At 42.3% G+C, this 16,538-nt stretch overlaps 3 protein-coding genes and 2 pseudogenes across 3 annotated transcripts in view; 3 read left to right on the top strand and 2 right to left on the bottom strand.

The window, feature by feature from the left end:
• Positions 1 to 326: 326 nt before the first annotated feature.
• Positions 327 to 3,370, bottom strand: LOC141838406 (putative casein kinase II subunit beta-4). The gene is made up of 5 exons (XM_074725868.1): positions 2,935 to 3,370; positions 2,250 to 2,468; positions 1,198 to 1,307; positions 955 to 1,120; positions 327 to 775 (listed from the first exon to the last, which is right to left on the bottom strand). Exons 1-5 carry the CDS (start codon positions 3,143 to 3,145, stop codon positions 645 to 647), a joined length of 837 nt encoding a protein of 278 aa, XP_074581969.1. The 5' UTR covers positions 3,146 to 3,370; the 3' UTR covers positions 327 to 644.
• Positions 3,371 to 3,799: 429 nt separating this feature from the next.
• On the top strand, positions 3,800 to 6,723 carry LOC141838408 (cyclin-P4-1-like; annotated as a pseudogene).
• A 3,052-nt stretch (positions 6,724 to 9,775) lies between these two features.
• LOC141838407 (ethylene-responsive transcription factor ERF105-like) lies at positions 9,776 to 10,567 on the top strand. Its single transcript, XM_074725869.1, has one exon. The coding sequence runs from the start codon at positions 9,776 to 9,778 to the stop codon at positions 10,565 to 10,567; it is 792 nt and encodes a 263-aa protein (XP_074581970.1).
• A 103-nt stretch (positions 10,568 to 10,670) lies between these two features.
• Positions 10,671 to 12,300, bottom strand: LOC141837660 (pentatricopeptide repeat-containing protein At4g18840-like; annotated as a pseudogene).
• Positions 12,301 to 13,000: 700 nt separating this feature from the next.
• Positions 13,001 to 16,538, top strand: part of LOC141839350 (uncharacterized) — a gene marked incomplete at its 3' end in the record, with an annotated part of 18,543 nt that continues 15,005 nt past the window's right edge. The window contains 6 exon segments of the mRNA XM_074727080.1: positions 13,001 to 13,183; positions 13,252 to 13,386; positions 13,818 to 13,904; positions 14,635 to 14,706; positions 15,249 to 15,459; positions 15,723 to 15,841. Of these exon segments, the coding sequence (XP_074583181.1) occupies positions 13,055 to 13,183; positions 13,252 to 13,386; positions 13,818 to 13,904; positions 14,635 to 14,706; positions 15,249 to 15,459; positions 15,723 to 15,841 (753 nt within the window).

Below are 16,538 nucleotides of genomic sequence, written 5' to 3'. Positions count from 1 at the left end.
TTAATTTGAATTAAAAAATATTTTAATATATTATAATAGTTAGTTTGTATTACTATAATTGTTTGAAATTATAATATTTTTAAACAATTAGGATAAACAGAGTTTAACAGCGATAATCACAGATTTCTGCAAGAGTTGAAACACTCACAATCAAATTTAAAATGTAAACACATGACTGAGATCTGAGCAGAGTAAGCAAGCTCAGTTCTTAACAAAATCAGATTAACTAGGCAAATTGGGGAAGCTGAACAAGCATATCGACCATGAGCAGACCATGCAGTGACTGTGTTGTGTAGATCGACAAACCGAACAGAAACCAGTTCCAGTAAAAACAACATCTACATTTTTAACATAAATCCCCAAAATTACACTAATGGATGCTGTGTCATAGAGCCAAGATACGGCTTTATAATAAAATGGCTGACTTGAGAATTAAACCAACTATGAGATAATACACTTGTTTAGTAGTTTTGTCGAGATCTAAGATAAGCCCCACGATTCCTACACGAGACAATGCAACATATAGATAACATTTCTCAATCATTAAGAATGGTCGCTGTTTGCTGCAATCTGAAATCCCTGCCGGCGCAGACCACCTGCATATGGCTCATGTCATAGCTTAACTGACATATCATTGTCGTCTGTCATGGTTTGTGGAGTTTAAAGCCGAACACCCTCGGAACATACCGCTGCGATGGCTTCTGCGGCTTGAGGTGCCCATATGTCATCAAAAACAGATGGGGGAAAGTTGTCCCAAAGTAAGCACCATCGATATCTAAACACGGTCAAGTAAACACATAGTATTTTCTTTTTGAGCAACTAGAGCTTAGGCTGAAAGATAACATCTAGGAGATCAATGGGGCATATACTTATTTCTGCAATGCTAAACTACACATAGAAGTTGTTAGAAATGAACATAACAAAAGGACTAAATAATGTGGGTAAAAAGGATACTGCCTTGGTACTTTGATCTTGGATAGTATATATCTTCACATTTGGGACAATAAATCTTCACAGTGCTTGATCGAGGAATATCTGATTGCCCAACCGGAAGACAAGGCTGGCCGCAACAGTAAACTCGAGGACATCTTCCAAAATCGTAGTTCTTGTATTTCTCTAGCTACACAAATCATTATGGAAAGACTGCATGACCAACCAATCATGAAATCAAAAAATACTGAGAAAATTAAGGTTTACCATAGCAGCCATCCCTTTACTAGTTAATATGTATCGAACATGAATCAAGCCATAGAGCATCTCTGCTGCTGATTCAACTAACTCATTTTGTTCTTCAGTGAACATGTCTCCTATTCAGATTTAAATCAAGGAAGAGATAATTACTTTACAACAATAGAGAGGCACAAATATAAGCTTCTGTCTATTAGGCAGTTCATGGCAAAAGCATATAGAAATAACAAGGTAGAGGTAGGCAAAGATCTATTCTGCATTTGTGTGTGTTACAGGGACTTAATGTCACTGAATATTACTTTGCAACACAACTTACTAAGTTTCTAGTTGAATGGCTTTGCTTATATATATATATCATGTAAACAGAATTTTATGCATAGATTGTGAAATCATAGAAAATGAATAACAAAAATATGAAAAAACTGCTGTAGAATCATAAAATATTGAAGTCATGTGATATTACTTTTAGGGTCTATTTCTCTTAATACCATTCCTCATTAGTATTCTATTAGATGCCACACATATAGATGTTATGAAAACCAAATCTCATGGTTGTTTGACATTGCATTTGAGAAATTAAATCTTATGGAAGCATTTTTGAATAATCATGACAAAATTAATAATCATTCACTGATTAGGAGTTTAACCACTCTGAGAACATCAATAACTCTCTACTTTTGGATACTTCAAAGAGTAATCATATTATTTAAGTTTGTTTACATTGTTGATGAACTATTTCTTCATGCATTGTGTACTGTTAGAGTAAAGCAAACCATGTCATGCAAACTTGTCAAACAAACAAAAAAACATGAAGCATATTTAAAGCACTCATATAGGAATAAGTTATCATTAGAGCATTGGAACTCAATGACCAAAAAAGAAACGCATTGTAGTTCACCTAGAAAGGGATTGTTTTTCCATCTGAATAAAATATCTAAAGAAGAAATGAGAGGCTTCCGACAAAGATAAAATAAAAAGTAGGAAATATCAACAATGTATGTGATTCAGATAGGAAAATAGTAATCAATCATGAATTCTATTAACACATTAATCAACCTTACCGTGGGAAGATTCAACATCCAAAATCAGATCAAGAGCATAATCGTAATAAGGAACTTGACTGCTTAGTCCACATAGATTGAAATCATCTTGAATGTACTCATCATCAACTTCACAAAAAAACTCATTGCCTCTTAGATTACAGAACCATGAAATCCAAGATGTGTCTTCCCCATCAGAACCACTGACGTCAGACTCTTCATTGTCTGTTTCTGATTCCTCTGTGGCATCACATGTAGAACAAAGTTATACATATGAAACAAACAAGAACAAAGAATACCAAGAATTACTATAAATATAAAATAATAAAAAACCAGTAGATTAAATTGCCACTTATTATTATTGCTGAATACAAAACAAAAACCACTATGACTCTAACCTAATTTTCAAACATAGCACATCAATTTCATGGGTATAGCATAACTCGGCTTCCCCAGGCAGTATATTTTGATGCACGAACAAATGATTTTACTGATTTTACTCAATTAAGCTTTCTTTACTCTTTTTCTTTTTGTTATTTCTGGAAAGAGGATGCCATTATATGTTCAACTGATTTGGGGCTATAGATCTGTCTGAGAAGATATTTTTACAAAATGAGATTTTGACGAAAACTTTTTCATGGAAAAACATATACCAGCAAATAATTCCCAAAAAAGAGTACAAAACAACAAAAGAGGGAAACTTTACCATCAGAAGCCTTGTTCTTGGACAAGGGACGATGCTCCGGCTGCTTCCCAGAGGCGGAAGGGGGCACCGGGAGCCTGTCTTTGTCCTTGCCAATCAAGCCCCTGGATGTCGACGGTGAGGACTTCTCCAGGTGCTTGTCGAGCACATCGTTGATCCTCTTCCGATCTAAGGATCCGCTCTCCAACTTCGACACGTTCCCAGCCCTATACATATCTCCCCGTCTCCGAACCTCCAACCAACCCTAATCCGAAACCACAGCTCAAAATCGATTAATCGCAGCATTCCGACTACGAAAGCAAGCAGAACCCCTATCATAGGAAGAAATCGCCAACTCCGGTGACATGGTTCCCTCGATTTGGAGAAGAGGAAGAGTGGATTCGAGGCAGGAGATACGTATTTGGGGAAGCACCTCCACGCTCTGCGCCTCTGGAAGAGACGGAAGGGTGAGGCGGAGGAGGAGAGGCTATATCTGAACTTAGATTATCAGCTTTAAGATTCGTGAGGTGTTCCATCCTGTGCGTCCGACCAATGATTCATTTACGTCATTACTTGATTAATAATCAAAATATTAATAACAATCTAATAGAACATGTATTTTAAAAAGTTAAAATGTAGATATTTTAATTATTTTAAAAATGATAAGAAATATCCTTAATGAGAACTGATTTGAATTTTTTTTTCTAAATTAGTTAGAGTATGAGAGAGAGAGAAGACCAAAATAAACAAAAAAGGGAAAAAAAATAAACCATTTTATAATTTTTAAAGAAAATATTATATTATATTTTTATTTATTATTTATAATTAAAAAATTATCTAATAAATATTTTTTGATCTCTCAGCAAAGAGGAAGCTGCGCTTCCGATCGATGGAGGAGGAAGAGGAGGTGGAGGCGCACGCCGCGGCGGTTCCCGGCGTGGTCGTCGTCCTCTCCTCCCTCCTCGAGCGGGTGGTGGAGCGCAACGACGCGGCCGCCGCCGGATCGGTCGGCGGCTTTCCACAGCGTGAGGAAGCCGGGCATCTCGCCGCGCCGCTACCTGGAGCGCATCTTCCAGTACGCCAACTGCAGCCACTCGTGCTACGTCGTGGCCTACATCTACCTCCTCCGCTTCCTCCACCGCCACCCCGCCGTCGCCCTCCACTCCCTCAACCTCCAGCGCTTCCTCATCGCCGCCGTTAAGTTCACGGAGGACATGTAAGAGCCCCTTAGCTCCACTCCTCACAATCCATGCGGATAGCTGCACATTGACTTTAAGATTTCTTATCAGCTACATAATTGGATCAGCAAAAAAGGGTTGAAAATTTTAGGTATTATGAGGTTTGAATTGAATGCTTCTCATTTTGGATACATTGTCATGTTAGATTATAAGTTCACAAATTACTAGCTAGTTTTATTCATTCCTAAAAGATCTCAGATTTACATGGCAACAATGAAATAGTTTTGAATCTGAACTCTATCACATGTGTTCCTTGGTTCTTTCCTCTCGTTATTCTACTTTTATTGATCGTGGATCCATTCTTCTCAGAGCTTTTCTTCACGTTTTCAATTTGAAAATTTTTGGGAATCGGGGAGGAGTGACGGCCAATCAAATTCTTGAAGATAAACCAAGTGCCTTTTTAAGGAAACAAATGACGAGTTGTGTAAAAGAGATTCATTCAAGCATGTGTTGAGATTCTTTTGGGTAGCCTTCTCCCTTTGCCCACTGTTACGGATGTTATAGCCCCCATCTAGGACACAGCTCAGTCCATTCGGCTCGGCAGATTAGTTCTCCCAGCCCATTCGGCACAGCTCAGCTCTGCCAGTCGGTACGGCACAGTTCAACTCTGCCACATCCCAACTCGGCAGCTCAGCTCTGCCACTCAGCAGCTCAACCCTGTCACAGCTCAGCTCTGCCATTCGGCAGCTTAGCTCTGCCATTCGGCAGCTCAGCTCTGCCACTCAGCAGTTCAGCCCTGCCACAGCTCATTCGGCAGCTCAGCTCTGTCATTCGGCAGCTCAGCTCTCTGTCACTCGGCTCAGCCCTCCACTCAGGCCACTCGGCACTCAGCTCAGTTCTGCCAATTCCACTCGGCACAGCCCAGCTTCCATTCGGCTCGATGGCTCAATTCTGTCAGGTCATATCATATCAAGAAAGGTCTTATCAAGATTTTCTTAAGGACCATGCCTTGTCACAACTTTTCAGAAAGGGTCTTCTCTCTCTATTAAGTAACCTTGTCAAGCATTTATGAAAGGCATGACTTGTCAGAATGGTCTCTCTCCCCAAGGAATAATTTAATCAAGCATTAAATGCAGATGTGATTGGTCATCTTTTCAAGACCATGCTTTGTCAGACAAAATCGTGGCCTTCTCTCCTAGTGCTATAAAATGACCTCCTCAGGTATAATGGAAGGGGGGGGGGGGCTCTCCGGTTCTCTCTCTCTCTCTCTCATTCTCTTTTTTGGGCTGAGCATTTCATTACAGTATTTTTATTTTACTGTACTTCTTCTTCCTCCTGACTGGGCTGACTTGAGCGTCGGAGTGGCCGTCCGGGGACTCTCCGGCGCCAGGATGACCTCTTTTCTTCGATGATGTTTCAGGGCCTCCAGGTGGCTGATCCTCTCTCCTTCCTAGGTGTGGAGGCCCTCTCCGGCGGTCCTGCAACTCCTACGGCGAGGAAGGTCCGGTGACGTGTCCAGGAGCAGTTCTCAACTGGAACACCCACCTTCTTGCCAACCAAGAATAAGGTGGAGATGCTTTCAGAGGAATTCTTGCATCATTCTTATTCCAATCATGCAATAGTTTGTTGAAAGATTAGGCTGATTGTTGATGTTCAGTTCTTCCTCCTAATTTCTGCTCCTCTTTACAAGTTTCCCATCAAGATCATTTGCTGTGTTAGATTTCTAATAAAACAAAGTTAGAATATGTTAGATGCTATGGTAGCTGCTGTTTGGCTACAAATGCATGATCAATCATGAATCCCATACATTGTTACATCAAGCTAAGAATTGGTTACAGTGGACATCTTTAAATTTAGACAACTCGATGATCACATTCTCGAAACGTCTTCTGTGATGATTGTTAGAATGTTGCATCTTCTACCTTCTGCATACTAATTATCGCAGCATGAATGCCAAAATGCACACGTATTTCCAGTGGATGCAACCTGTTTTACAGTTTCAATTTAGCAAACCAAGTCATTAGTGATGCTTGTAGCTTTTTTTTTTGCCATGCTCTAATCTACAGTTTGCCAATTATTTCATTTTCATGCCCTTTCAGATACTACAACAATGCTTACTTTGCCAAGGTTGGTGGAATCAGCTTGATCGAGATGAACTACTTGGAAGTTGATTTCTCTTGTCCGGCCTAAGCTTCGAGTTGAATGTGACTCTTGCAACCTTCAACTCCTACTGCTCAATTCTCCAGAGAGAATTCTACCTGGAATCACCTCCTTCCCAAAAGCTACACGGCTGCATTGCGGAAGAAGAATCTAACTGCTGCCGGCAGAAGCTTTCAGCAAGTGCTCACCGGGTGTTTTTTGGCATATAGTCGTCTTTCAGCATGTTTCTTCCTTCTATATGTCGATGTAGTTTGATTCTGCTATCTTCAACTAGGATGAGTTACTATCTCATAGCCTGTCTTTTGTGTGTGTGTGTGTGTGAGATACAAACAATAGTCTTCGACGTTTGATCATTCGATCGTTGGATCTAGTTAGTCACACAATATTTTAAGAGCAATGGTTTCTGTGATGAAAATAATCTTTCATGTATGTTAAGGCATACAGAAAATGAGACTTAATTATAAATGTCTTTTAAGGATCTCAGTCTGTATATTATTTTGTTTTCAGATTTAACTCTAGGCATTCATCCTAATGCAAGGTTTCAAACCACGGATTGTACACCTTATATGAATTGGGAAGGATTCAAACCGGCAAAGCCGAGATAATACTTTTCTCCGTCGTGGTCAATTGCAGTTTTTCGATTTACCTTCTCATATATGGTCATGAGATCGATCGTGTGGGGCCACTGGAGTGGCGGATTTCACATTTTTTTTTTGAAGAAAAAAGAAAGGATTCAAACAATTCTAAAAACAGGATCTAGTATTATTGACATGTACAACAATCAAACAAAATGAAAGGGAATCTGAATTCAGAGTCATCGTCATCTTTCCATTGTAGTTGTGACAACTTGAATATCCAAAAGCGGCTGGATGATCTTCATAGGTGTTAGGGCGATGACCAATGGCGTAGCTAGGATTGGGCTATACTGGACTTCAACCCCGTGCAACTCAGCAATTGAAACTATTTCCAATTCATTATTTTACAGTGTTGTTGTAATTGGAGCAATACATCAATTGGAGTCAAGGCATATGAAGTCAATCCAGCCCAGTGCAGTCTAGAACCCAATGTAACCCAACAATTAAATCCCAGAGCAATTAAAATCCTGACTACGCCATTGACGACGACAATTGTGTTTCCAAGTCTAAGTCAAGTCCAACAAGATATCCCCTCAGAGGATTTTCATCCACTTTTAATCACAATTCAATGATTTTTATTGGTTTAATTACTTTCTAGTGATGCATCAAATAAATTATTTGATCTTAGTCATGTAGATTTTGACCAATCAATCAAAGACATTTAACTTGCTTGGAGGAAACAAATTCTTGCAACTTAATCTCCCGAGCGTTGACTTGGCGTCACCGTAGTCAAAGTTGACATAACATTATTCCTATTTCTAAAATAAAAGATCCAAAAAGAATCTAATTTAGGATTCAGAGTTATCATTTTGGTTATTATAAGATCAAAATTATTTGATTTAATACACATTCAGAATGAGCCATGAGCTCTCGTTTTCACAGCTTTGGATACGATTAAAATTTCAACGTATTGAGACCAAACCGATCAAATTGAAGTACGTCTCCCCATTTTGTTTCTCCTCTGTTTGCCCATCAATTGTCAGCTTCTCTTTAAATCTTTCCAAAAAATATTATTTGTTGATGAACTCATTATCAAGAGACCTAGCTATGGCTACTACCTCTACCTGTATTTATCATACTAATGGATAAGTTAATAAATAAATAAATCTCTATTATATTTTTCTTATTTGTCTTTAAAGTTGGAGTCAGTGTATATCTAGTAGAATATCCAAATATTCACGTTCGAATTTCAATAATGATCACTGTAAAATATTTTTTTTAATTAGATAAAAAATCTGAGTCATTAACAATTGAGTGAGAGCCACTTGCATTTTAGAATTTATCTATTATACATAAATTATATATATAATAAACAATAGGTAACTTTTCAATACAAGATTTTGATATTCTGCGCGACTTCCACATGCGCACCCGTGCGCGACACGCGATCGCACGCCAAATCTGACCGTCCAAATGTGGGAATACATAGTGTTCCGCCCCCGACCCCTGCTGCGCTGTCCAACCACCGACGACCGTCGGCTCGAGCACCATCAACGCGTCACTCGCTGGCACGTCGATCGACGTCGGATCCCGACCAGATTGTAGTCGGAATCCGACGCAATTTGATCGGAAACGCGGTCGGCAGTGGCGTGCGCCAGTTTCCGACCAAATCGAGGTCGAATTCTGACCAAATCACGATCGGAGACTGACCGAGGAAGGACCGCTGTCGCACGTCGATCCTTCCTCGACAGGTCTCCAATCGCGATTTGGCCGAAATCCGACCGCGATTTGATCAGAAACTAGCGTGCGCCACTGCCATCGCGTTCCAACCAAATTGCGTCGGATTCTAACCACAATCCCGTCGGAATCCGACGCCGATCGACGCGTCAGCAAGTGGCGCGTCGATCGTGCCCGGGCCGACAGTCGACGGTGGCCGGATGGCACAGCGATGGCTGCCAACAGCGGCGAGGGTCGACTGTGTCACGCCTCCTCCGACCCCCGTTCACTATCGCCGCCCTAGCATCGCCGTCCGATCATCTCCGGCCGCCGGACCGGGGCCGATCGACGCGCCACTCGCCGACGCATCGACCGGCGTCGGTCCGGTGGCCGGAGATGGCCGGAATCCGGCCAATTCGGCCGGAACAGTAGCCGACCGAACACAGTGACACTTGCGGCCAAATTCCGACCGGTCTCCGGCCGCGATTTGGCCGAAAATCGACCGGAATTTGGCCGCAAGTGTTCGGCTGCTACTGTGCCGGCCAAATCGGGGGCCTTCCGGCCACCTCCGGCCGCCGGACCGACTCCGATTGACGCGTCGGCGAGTTGCGCGTCGATCGGGCCCGGTCCGGCAGTCGTCGGACGACGTGTCGACGGCGGCGGAAGCGGGCGGAGGTCCGAGGAAAGTGTCCGGCTGCTACTGTGCCGGCCAAATCGGGGGCCTTCCGGCCACCTCCGGCCGCCGGACCGACTCCGATTGACGCACCGACGAGTTGCGCGTCGATCGGGCCCGATCCGACGGCCGACGGTCGCCGGATGACATGTCGACGGCGGCGGAAGCGGGCGGAGGTCCGAGGAGAAATACTGTGCACGGGCGCTTTGGACCGTCGGATGCAACTCGTGATCGCGCGATAGACGGTCTGATTGCGGTTGCGAACGGGCGCGCAGGGATCAGTCGCCCAGTATATCAAATCCCTATATATATATATATATATATATATATATATATATATTTTAAAATTTTGACCAGAAGACCTTATCTCATTTACGTTGAATCTTTAAAATTATGTCCTTAATTATTCCATTTTATTTAAAAAAATTATTAAAATTTTAAGTAATAGCGTACCTGAAAATTTTCGTCCCTGCCTTTAAATAACCACAGCCTCCACAAGCCTTTTTCTCCATAATCGTGTTGGGTCTCTTAATCTCTTCCTGCTTCCGTTTCTGTTTCTAGTTATGGAAACATTCCTCGGCGGCGGTGTCGGTGGCTCCACTCTTAACCTCATTCGCGAGCACTTGCTCGCCGACGTCCCTCCAACTCCGCTCCCCTTCGCCCTCCCCCCTCCGGCCCCCGCGGTCGCTCGTCCCCGCGAATCGGCTTTCTGCTTCCCCGCGCCGGCCGCCCCCATGATCCGCTTCGGCCCCGATCCGCCGCTCCCGCTGCCCGATCTCTGGCCGTCCCTCGCCGTCGCCCTCCCCCGCGCTCGCAACCAGGACTGGGCCGCCGCGGGGGAGGACCGGGGCCGGCGATATCGCGGCGTGCGCAAGCGGCCGTGGGGAAAGTTCGCGGCGGAGATCCGCGACCCTAAGCGGCGGGGGTCGCGAGTCTGGCTCGGGACCTTCGACGCCGCCGTGGATGCCGCCCGCGCGTACGACCGCGCCGCCTTCCGGATGCGCGGCCGCAAGGCCATCCTCAACTTCCCCAACGAGCTCGGATGCTCCGCAGCCGAATCGGACGACCCCCTTCCTCCTCCTCCTCTTCCATCAGCCCCGCCTGCTGCTGCGGCGGCAGGGAAGAGGAAAAGAGGAACGGAGACGGAAACATCAAGTGAGATCAAAAGGTCTCGATCGTCGGAGCCAGAGGCGACCGAGGACCTCCTCCTCCACCCCTTGTCTCCGTCGATCTGGAGCAGCCTGTGGGACTTGGAGGTGGATGAGACGAAGAGCGGCTTGTTCGCCGTCCCGCCGCTGTCGCCGATGTCGCCCCATCCTTCGATGGGCCTGGCGGCCCAATTGCTAGTGAACTGACCGCGAGGAGCAGCTCAGAATAAAATTAAAACAAAAAACGCACAAAAAAATATTTTAAAAAAACAAAACAAAACAAATACCATTCACTATTCAGCCTGTAATTTTATCTAAAAAATATTTTTAGTGTCAAACAAAATTTATTAGGTCAGATAAGACATTTTAAAGTAATTTATTTTACCCTTCATGTGGCGTGTTATCCACCTCAATCCAACTGCAACCTGGAGTCTTTACCATTCCATTCTCTCGCATCGTCGAACTTAACTTCGCTGCATCCTCAAATCTACCCTTCCTGTCATACAAATTTGCCATATACACATAGCTGCCGGCATGCTTAGGGTCTAACTCGAGTATGCGTCGAACTACCCGTTCGCCTCTGCTCGTGTCCTTGTACGTCCTGCAACCACCCAACAAAGCACCCCAGACGATCTCATTTGGGGGCACCCGCATTGAATTAACCAAATCCTCTGCTTCATCAAGTCGCCCGGATCGACTGAGAAGATCCACCATGCATCCGTAGTGTTCCACCTGCGGCAAAATGTCGAACACCTTTGTCATCGGTATCGAAATAGCGCAGCCCGGCATCCACCAGACCAGCATGAGTGCAGGCAGATAAAATCCCCATGAAAGTAATGTCGTTAGGCCTTAAACTTCGATCTAACATCTCATGGAACGTTGAGATTGCTTCCTCGGAATGGCCATGCGTGGCCATGGCAGTGATGATTGTGTTCCAAGATATGACATCCCTTTCCTTCATTCTGCCGAACACTGCTTTGGCCTCGGCGATGCATCCACACTTGGCATACATGTCTGCGAGTGCATTGCCGAGGAAGAGGCTTAACCTCATCGGTTTCGTCTCGATGAATCGATCGATGCACCTCCCGTAGTCGAGGGCACCTGAGTGAGCGCAGGCTGAGAGGACACTCACGAGTGTGACCTCGTTGGGTTCCACTGTGTGTGAGTTGAGCATCTCGCGAAAGAGTGCAATGGCCTTTGAGAACTTCTGGTTCTGAGCATATCCTGAAATCATGGCGTTCCAGCAGCCGACGTTTCTATCAATTGCCTCGTCGAATATCTCACGGGCTGCGTCCAAGTTGCCCGTCTGCGCATAGCCTGTGATCATCGCGGACAATGAAATCATGCTTCTCTCGGGCATTTCGTCGAACACTCTCCTCGCCATGGTTACATGGCCACGGGAACAGTATCCAGACAGGAGGCTGTTCCAGGTGACGACATCCCTCGTGAGCATTTCGTCGAACAGGCATCGAGCATTATCAGGTCGGCCGAACTTGAAGTACATGTCGATGAGGGAGTTGCCGACGAAGACGTTGCTGGCGAAGCCGCGCCTGAGGACGAGAGCGTGCGCCATCTCGCCGTCCGACCGGGCGAGAAGCCCAGCGCAGGCCTTAAGGACCGAGGTGAAAGTGAACTCGTCGGGGGCGGGGGAGCCGGCAGCGAGGAGGCGGCGGAACTGGTGGAGAGCGGCCGGGTGGAGGCGGTGGAGGGCGAGGGCGCGGAGGAGGGAGTTCCAGGCGACGATGTTGGGGTCGCGCAGGACGTGGAAGACGAGGGCGGCGTGACGGGGATCGGACAGTTCGGCGGCGGCGCAGATGAGCTTGACGGCGACGAGGTTGGGGTCGACGGCCTCGGGGGGAGGAGGGGAGGTGATGACTCGGGCGTGGAGCTGGAGGAGCTGGCGCATGGTGAGAGAGGCGGCGCATTTTAGGAGGAGGGTGGTCGGGTGGCGGCGGCGTTGAAGGGCCAGCGCTGGGCGGTGGCGGAAGGCGCATAAGCTAAGTCTCGGAGGCTTAATCATCATCTCCCCCTTAATTTATTTAATAAATAGCATTATTATTTGATATTTTTAATTTTAATGAAAAATATTATATATTTATTGTACCATCATTTTTATAAGTATTTTAGGTAAATTTGAGTTTTGAAACTTCTGTGAGACTTTTAATTTATTGATCCCAAAAGTATAGTGACCATTTAAAAAATATAAAAAATAAATATAAAATGATCTTTTATTTTATTTTTTTTCTAAATAATATGAGCCCTTCAGTTATCACTAACTTTTTTTCATCAAAAATACTAAGATATAGATTTTTAGGCAAAAATAAAAAAAATCTTTTTTATTATTAAAAGAATGTTTTTGAAAATAATATCAAAAGGACACTTTGTTTTATTTTTTAATATAAAATTCTAACTAAAATTATTTTACTTTAATTTAGTTAAAATTATTATGTGGAAAAATTTCTATTATAACTTGATTAAAATTGTTCTCGGTTAAAATTATGGTAAGTTTTAAAAAAATATATAATAATTTTGTTTAAAATAGCTATAAGGTAGAGCAGTTGGCATTTTGATATTTATTTTTTATAAGAATATCCTTTTAATACTAAAAATTCGTGGACAGGGTTTAGGGTTCTTATCAGCTTCTGCTCGGGGTTTCGCTATGCGAATTCGTATTGTCTGATCGCCGTAGCAGGAATGGAGAGGCTGAAATCCCTAATACCGGATGATTTGAAGCGGGTGATCGGCGAGAGCACGCCGGAGAATTTGACGATCTCTTCTTCTCTGATTCTTGACTTCTTACGCTCTTCGCCTCAGTTTCAGCAAGTAATTTCAGCATCCTTGTCTGTTTCGTGAAATTTGTGGAATTGATGTCTGTTAATTCCTTGGTTTAGGTTATTAGGGAGTTGACAGATCCTGAGCTGGCACTCTGTCGGAAGAACAAGGAAGCTGCTTTGGATTCGAAGCAGAAAGGAAATGAGTGTTTTACCAAGGGACAATACGCTAAAGCTTTGAGCTTTTACTCGCAGGTCTGTTATTTTTCCTCGATTCTTTTCTTATACATGATTAATAACGTCATTTTTCTTCGTTAGAATAGTATGCGTATCTTCTTTACTTCTTCTTATTTTTTAGAATAGTTATGATAGCGCTCGAGCACTCACATTTGGCTGAAAACAGATTTTAAACCTAAGAACTATGCAAAAAAAAAAAAAAAAAAAATCAATGGCCCTTACTAATTGAGTGAGCTAGTTGGCAACCTTTTCCTTCCCTCTTATTGTTGAATTAGGGCGGTGTTCAACGTTTCAGCCATAGGATGACAGTAACTAAAATGCTTGGATGTGTTACTTTATAATTCAAACTCCACGGAGTGTGTTTTGATTATAGAAATAATTTTATTTGATGATATTAATGTTTGTTCCTGAATTTTCCTATTAATACTGTTATTATAATTGGGAAAAAGGCTTTGCGTCATGCCCCTGCAAGTTCCTCTGAGATGGATGCAAGTTTGGTTGCCACTTTATATGTAAACAGGGCTTCTGCTATGCATGTAAGTTCATTTTTTTCTCCATTTTAATTGAAGCAAGTTGATGCTGTTAACTTAATAAAACTATCGCAAACAAATTTTAGTTGTGTGGAGTAATATCTAAAACTAACTGTGCCTTGTTTTTAACGTATTAGGCTGTCAAGCTTCACTTTCTCTGCTATAGTTGGTTAAAGGTTTGTTATATCAAATTGGTTTGCACTTTCTTCTATGGTCATTCTATCATGTCTTAGACCTTGTTATACATCTTACAAGATAGGAAACTAACTGTTCCACAGGGCAGTTTTGAACATTTGATTTGGATGTAGGATCCCCTCGAAGAATCATAGTACCACCCTATCAATACTTCTCACCAATGGAATTTGAAGTGTGATGAAATGCTTGGTTATGACATTTTTACACACAAATACAAACTTATAGATTATGTAATATATATTTTGATTCATAACAATATTGTCAGAAATCCTTCCAACTGACTCTATGAAATTTTCCTATAAAAATTTCAAGGTTAGGTTTATTTACCTGAAGTATGAACCTTGGAAAAGTCACCTTTATAGTATTGCTAAATTTTGTTGATAGATTGGTTCAAATCTACATCCACTTTCAGGCTTCATGTTATATAGACAATCATGATGAAATAGCCATACATTTTGCAGACATTCATATCTTATGAGCTACGACTAGTTGTAATATCCTGTCTCATATCTGATAATTTTTTATATCTCTTGACATGCAGAATCTAGGCCTTCTAAAAGAGTGCATTCGAGACTGCAATCGAGCCATTGCGATTTTCCCTACTTATGTCAAGGTCGGCGAGTAGAACATCCTTTTATTCTATTTCTTTTGGAGGAAAGTTTACTTTTTCAATGGGTTATGTGCAATAAGGAAAGGTTCATCTAAAATAAATTGCGAATTCCTTCAATAAGTTGTTACTTTTTATATTGTATTATTGTCCGGCATTTACATGCATATTTCATATATTGCATATGCTGTCATTTTCTGACAGCGCATGTGTGCATTGATGGGTTAGTTTCAGTACCACAATTTCACAGCAATAAGGAATCAAGATACAGAAAGAGTCTGCTAGATAAGTCATGTCACAGTTGTTTCTGTGTGACCCGTGGCATGGTTACATGCTACAATGTCCAGCTGAGATGGATATTTTATTGTAGCTACAGTAGCAACATTATCAAATAACTGAATGCTGTCTTTCCTCAGATCCATATCTTTTAATTGCATCAGCATGCAATTATTTAATTTTACCATTGCACTGATGACCTTGTGGAACATAGGTAGTCATTTGCTTTTCTGTTTCCATCTTTTCCCTTTTCACTTGTGCTGTGTTGGCAGGCATGGTACAGAAGAGGGAAGGCAAATGCTTCTTTAAAAAATTACGGACATGCCAAACATGACCTGGAAGTTGCTGCCAGTTTGGAAGAGAACTTGTCTAGGAAGAACCAAATTAAAGGCGAGCTGGGTATCGTGTTAAAAGAATCTGATAAGTCAAATGTGACTGCAATGGCAAACAATGGTGGAAAAAATAAGAATGTAGATTCCTCAGGTAAGCATATTATATTCATTGTGATTTAAACTTGTTTTTATTGTATGAGAATCGTGCTTACTTGAGATCAGATCATGGTAGTGCAAAGTTTACCCAATGATTAACTACACTGGCAATATTGATGTCATGACAAAACTAATGTAGCGTTGCTTGCTTGAGCCAAGTATTCAATATTACTTTGTTGATATGTTTGTTTTTAGGAATCTAATTTTTATTTTTATTTTTATTTTTCAAGGAGTGATACAATATTGGCTTTGTGACAGCTCAGTTACAATCTCTATCACTTCAATGTGTATCTACACCCGATAAAGGAAGAGGACTAACTTTTGGAAATGACATTCCTCCAGCTTCCTTAGTTCATCATGAACAACCTCTTGCTGCGGTAGGATCTTGGTGTTTTCATCTAACAATCATTGGTTATCATGTTTTATTGATTATTCAATTTTCCATGTTCATATTCCCTGATTAAAACAATATGCAATGGTCCTTAGTTGCCTAAGCACTAACCCATAGAAAAATTCTGATAATGAAGTACTATTGCATCTTCACTGAATATTGTCTTGATATACAGATTTTGCTGAAGGCTTACCGTGAACTCGCTGCCACTTTTGCTTCGAAGAAGTACCAACTGATCTCTTATTCTGCCCTTCTTGTACCATACCAGTGTACTGCTCTAATGGTTGTTTGGAACAAGCTGTTGGGGAACAAGCATCAAGTAAAGCTGACAATCATTCTCCACAGAAAAATGTGTTTGTAGATCTTGAGAAATCTATGGATAGATTTTCAAGTAATGCCAGGAGTATTGGAGTCAATATGTCCAATAATCACATTCCAGAACATCGTCATGAATGTGGTGGTCTGCACTGGTCTACTGTATTGCCACCTGACATAGTTTTAGCTGCCCGAATAATTGCAATTTCTGTTGAAAAATGGAAGGCTTTTGGAGGAACTCAGTCCTCTTGGATTATTTGGTGAGTGTTTATATTAGCACTGTTTTCCCCCCCATATTACTATCTTAGACATAGTTGTCATCATGTCTAATTCCTATATTATATTTGCTTCTGTAGGATTTTGTCCAC

This window comes from Curcuma longa, chromosome 11, assembly GCF_044706935.1.
Source record: "Curcuma longa cultivar G26 ecotype Majalengka, Jawa Barat chromosome 11, ITB_CL_G26_1.1, whole genome shotgun sequence".
NCBI classification, from domain to species: domain Eukaryota; kingdom Viridiplantae; phylum Streptophyta; class Magnoliopsida; order Zingiberales; family Zingiberaceae; genus Curcuma; species Curcuma longa.
The sequence above is the reverse complement of the archived record's forward strand: the minus strand, read 5'-3'. Positions and strand labels throughout refer to the sequence as shown.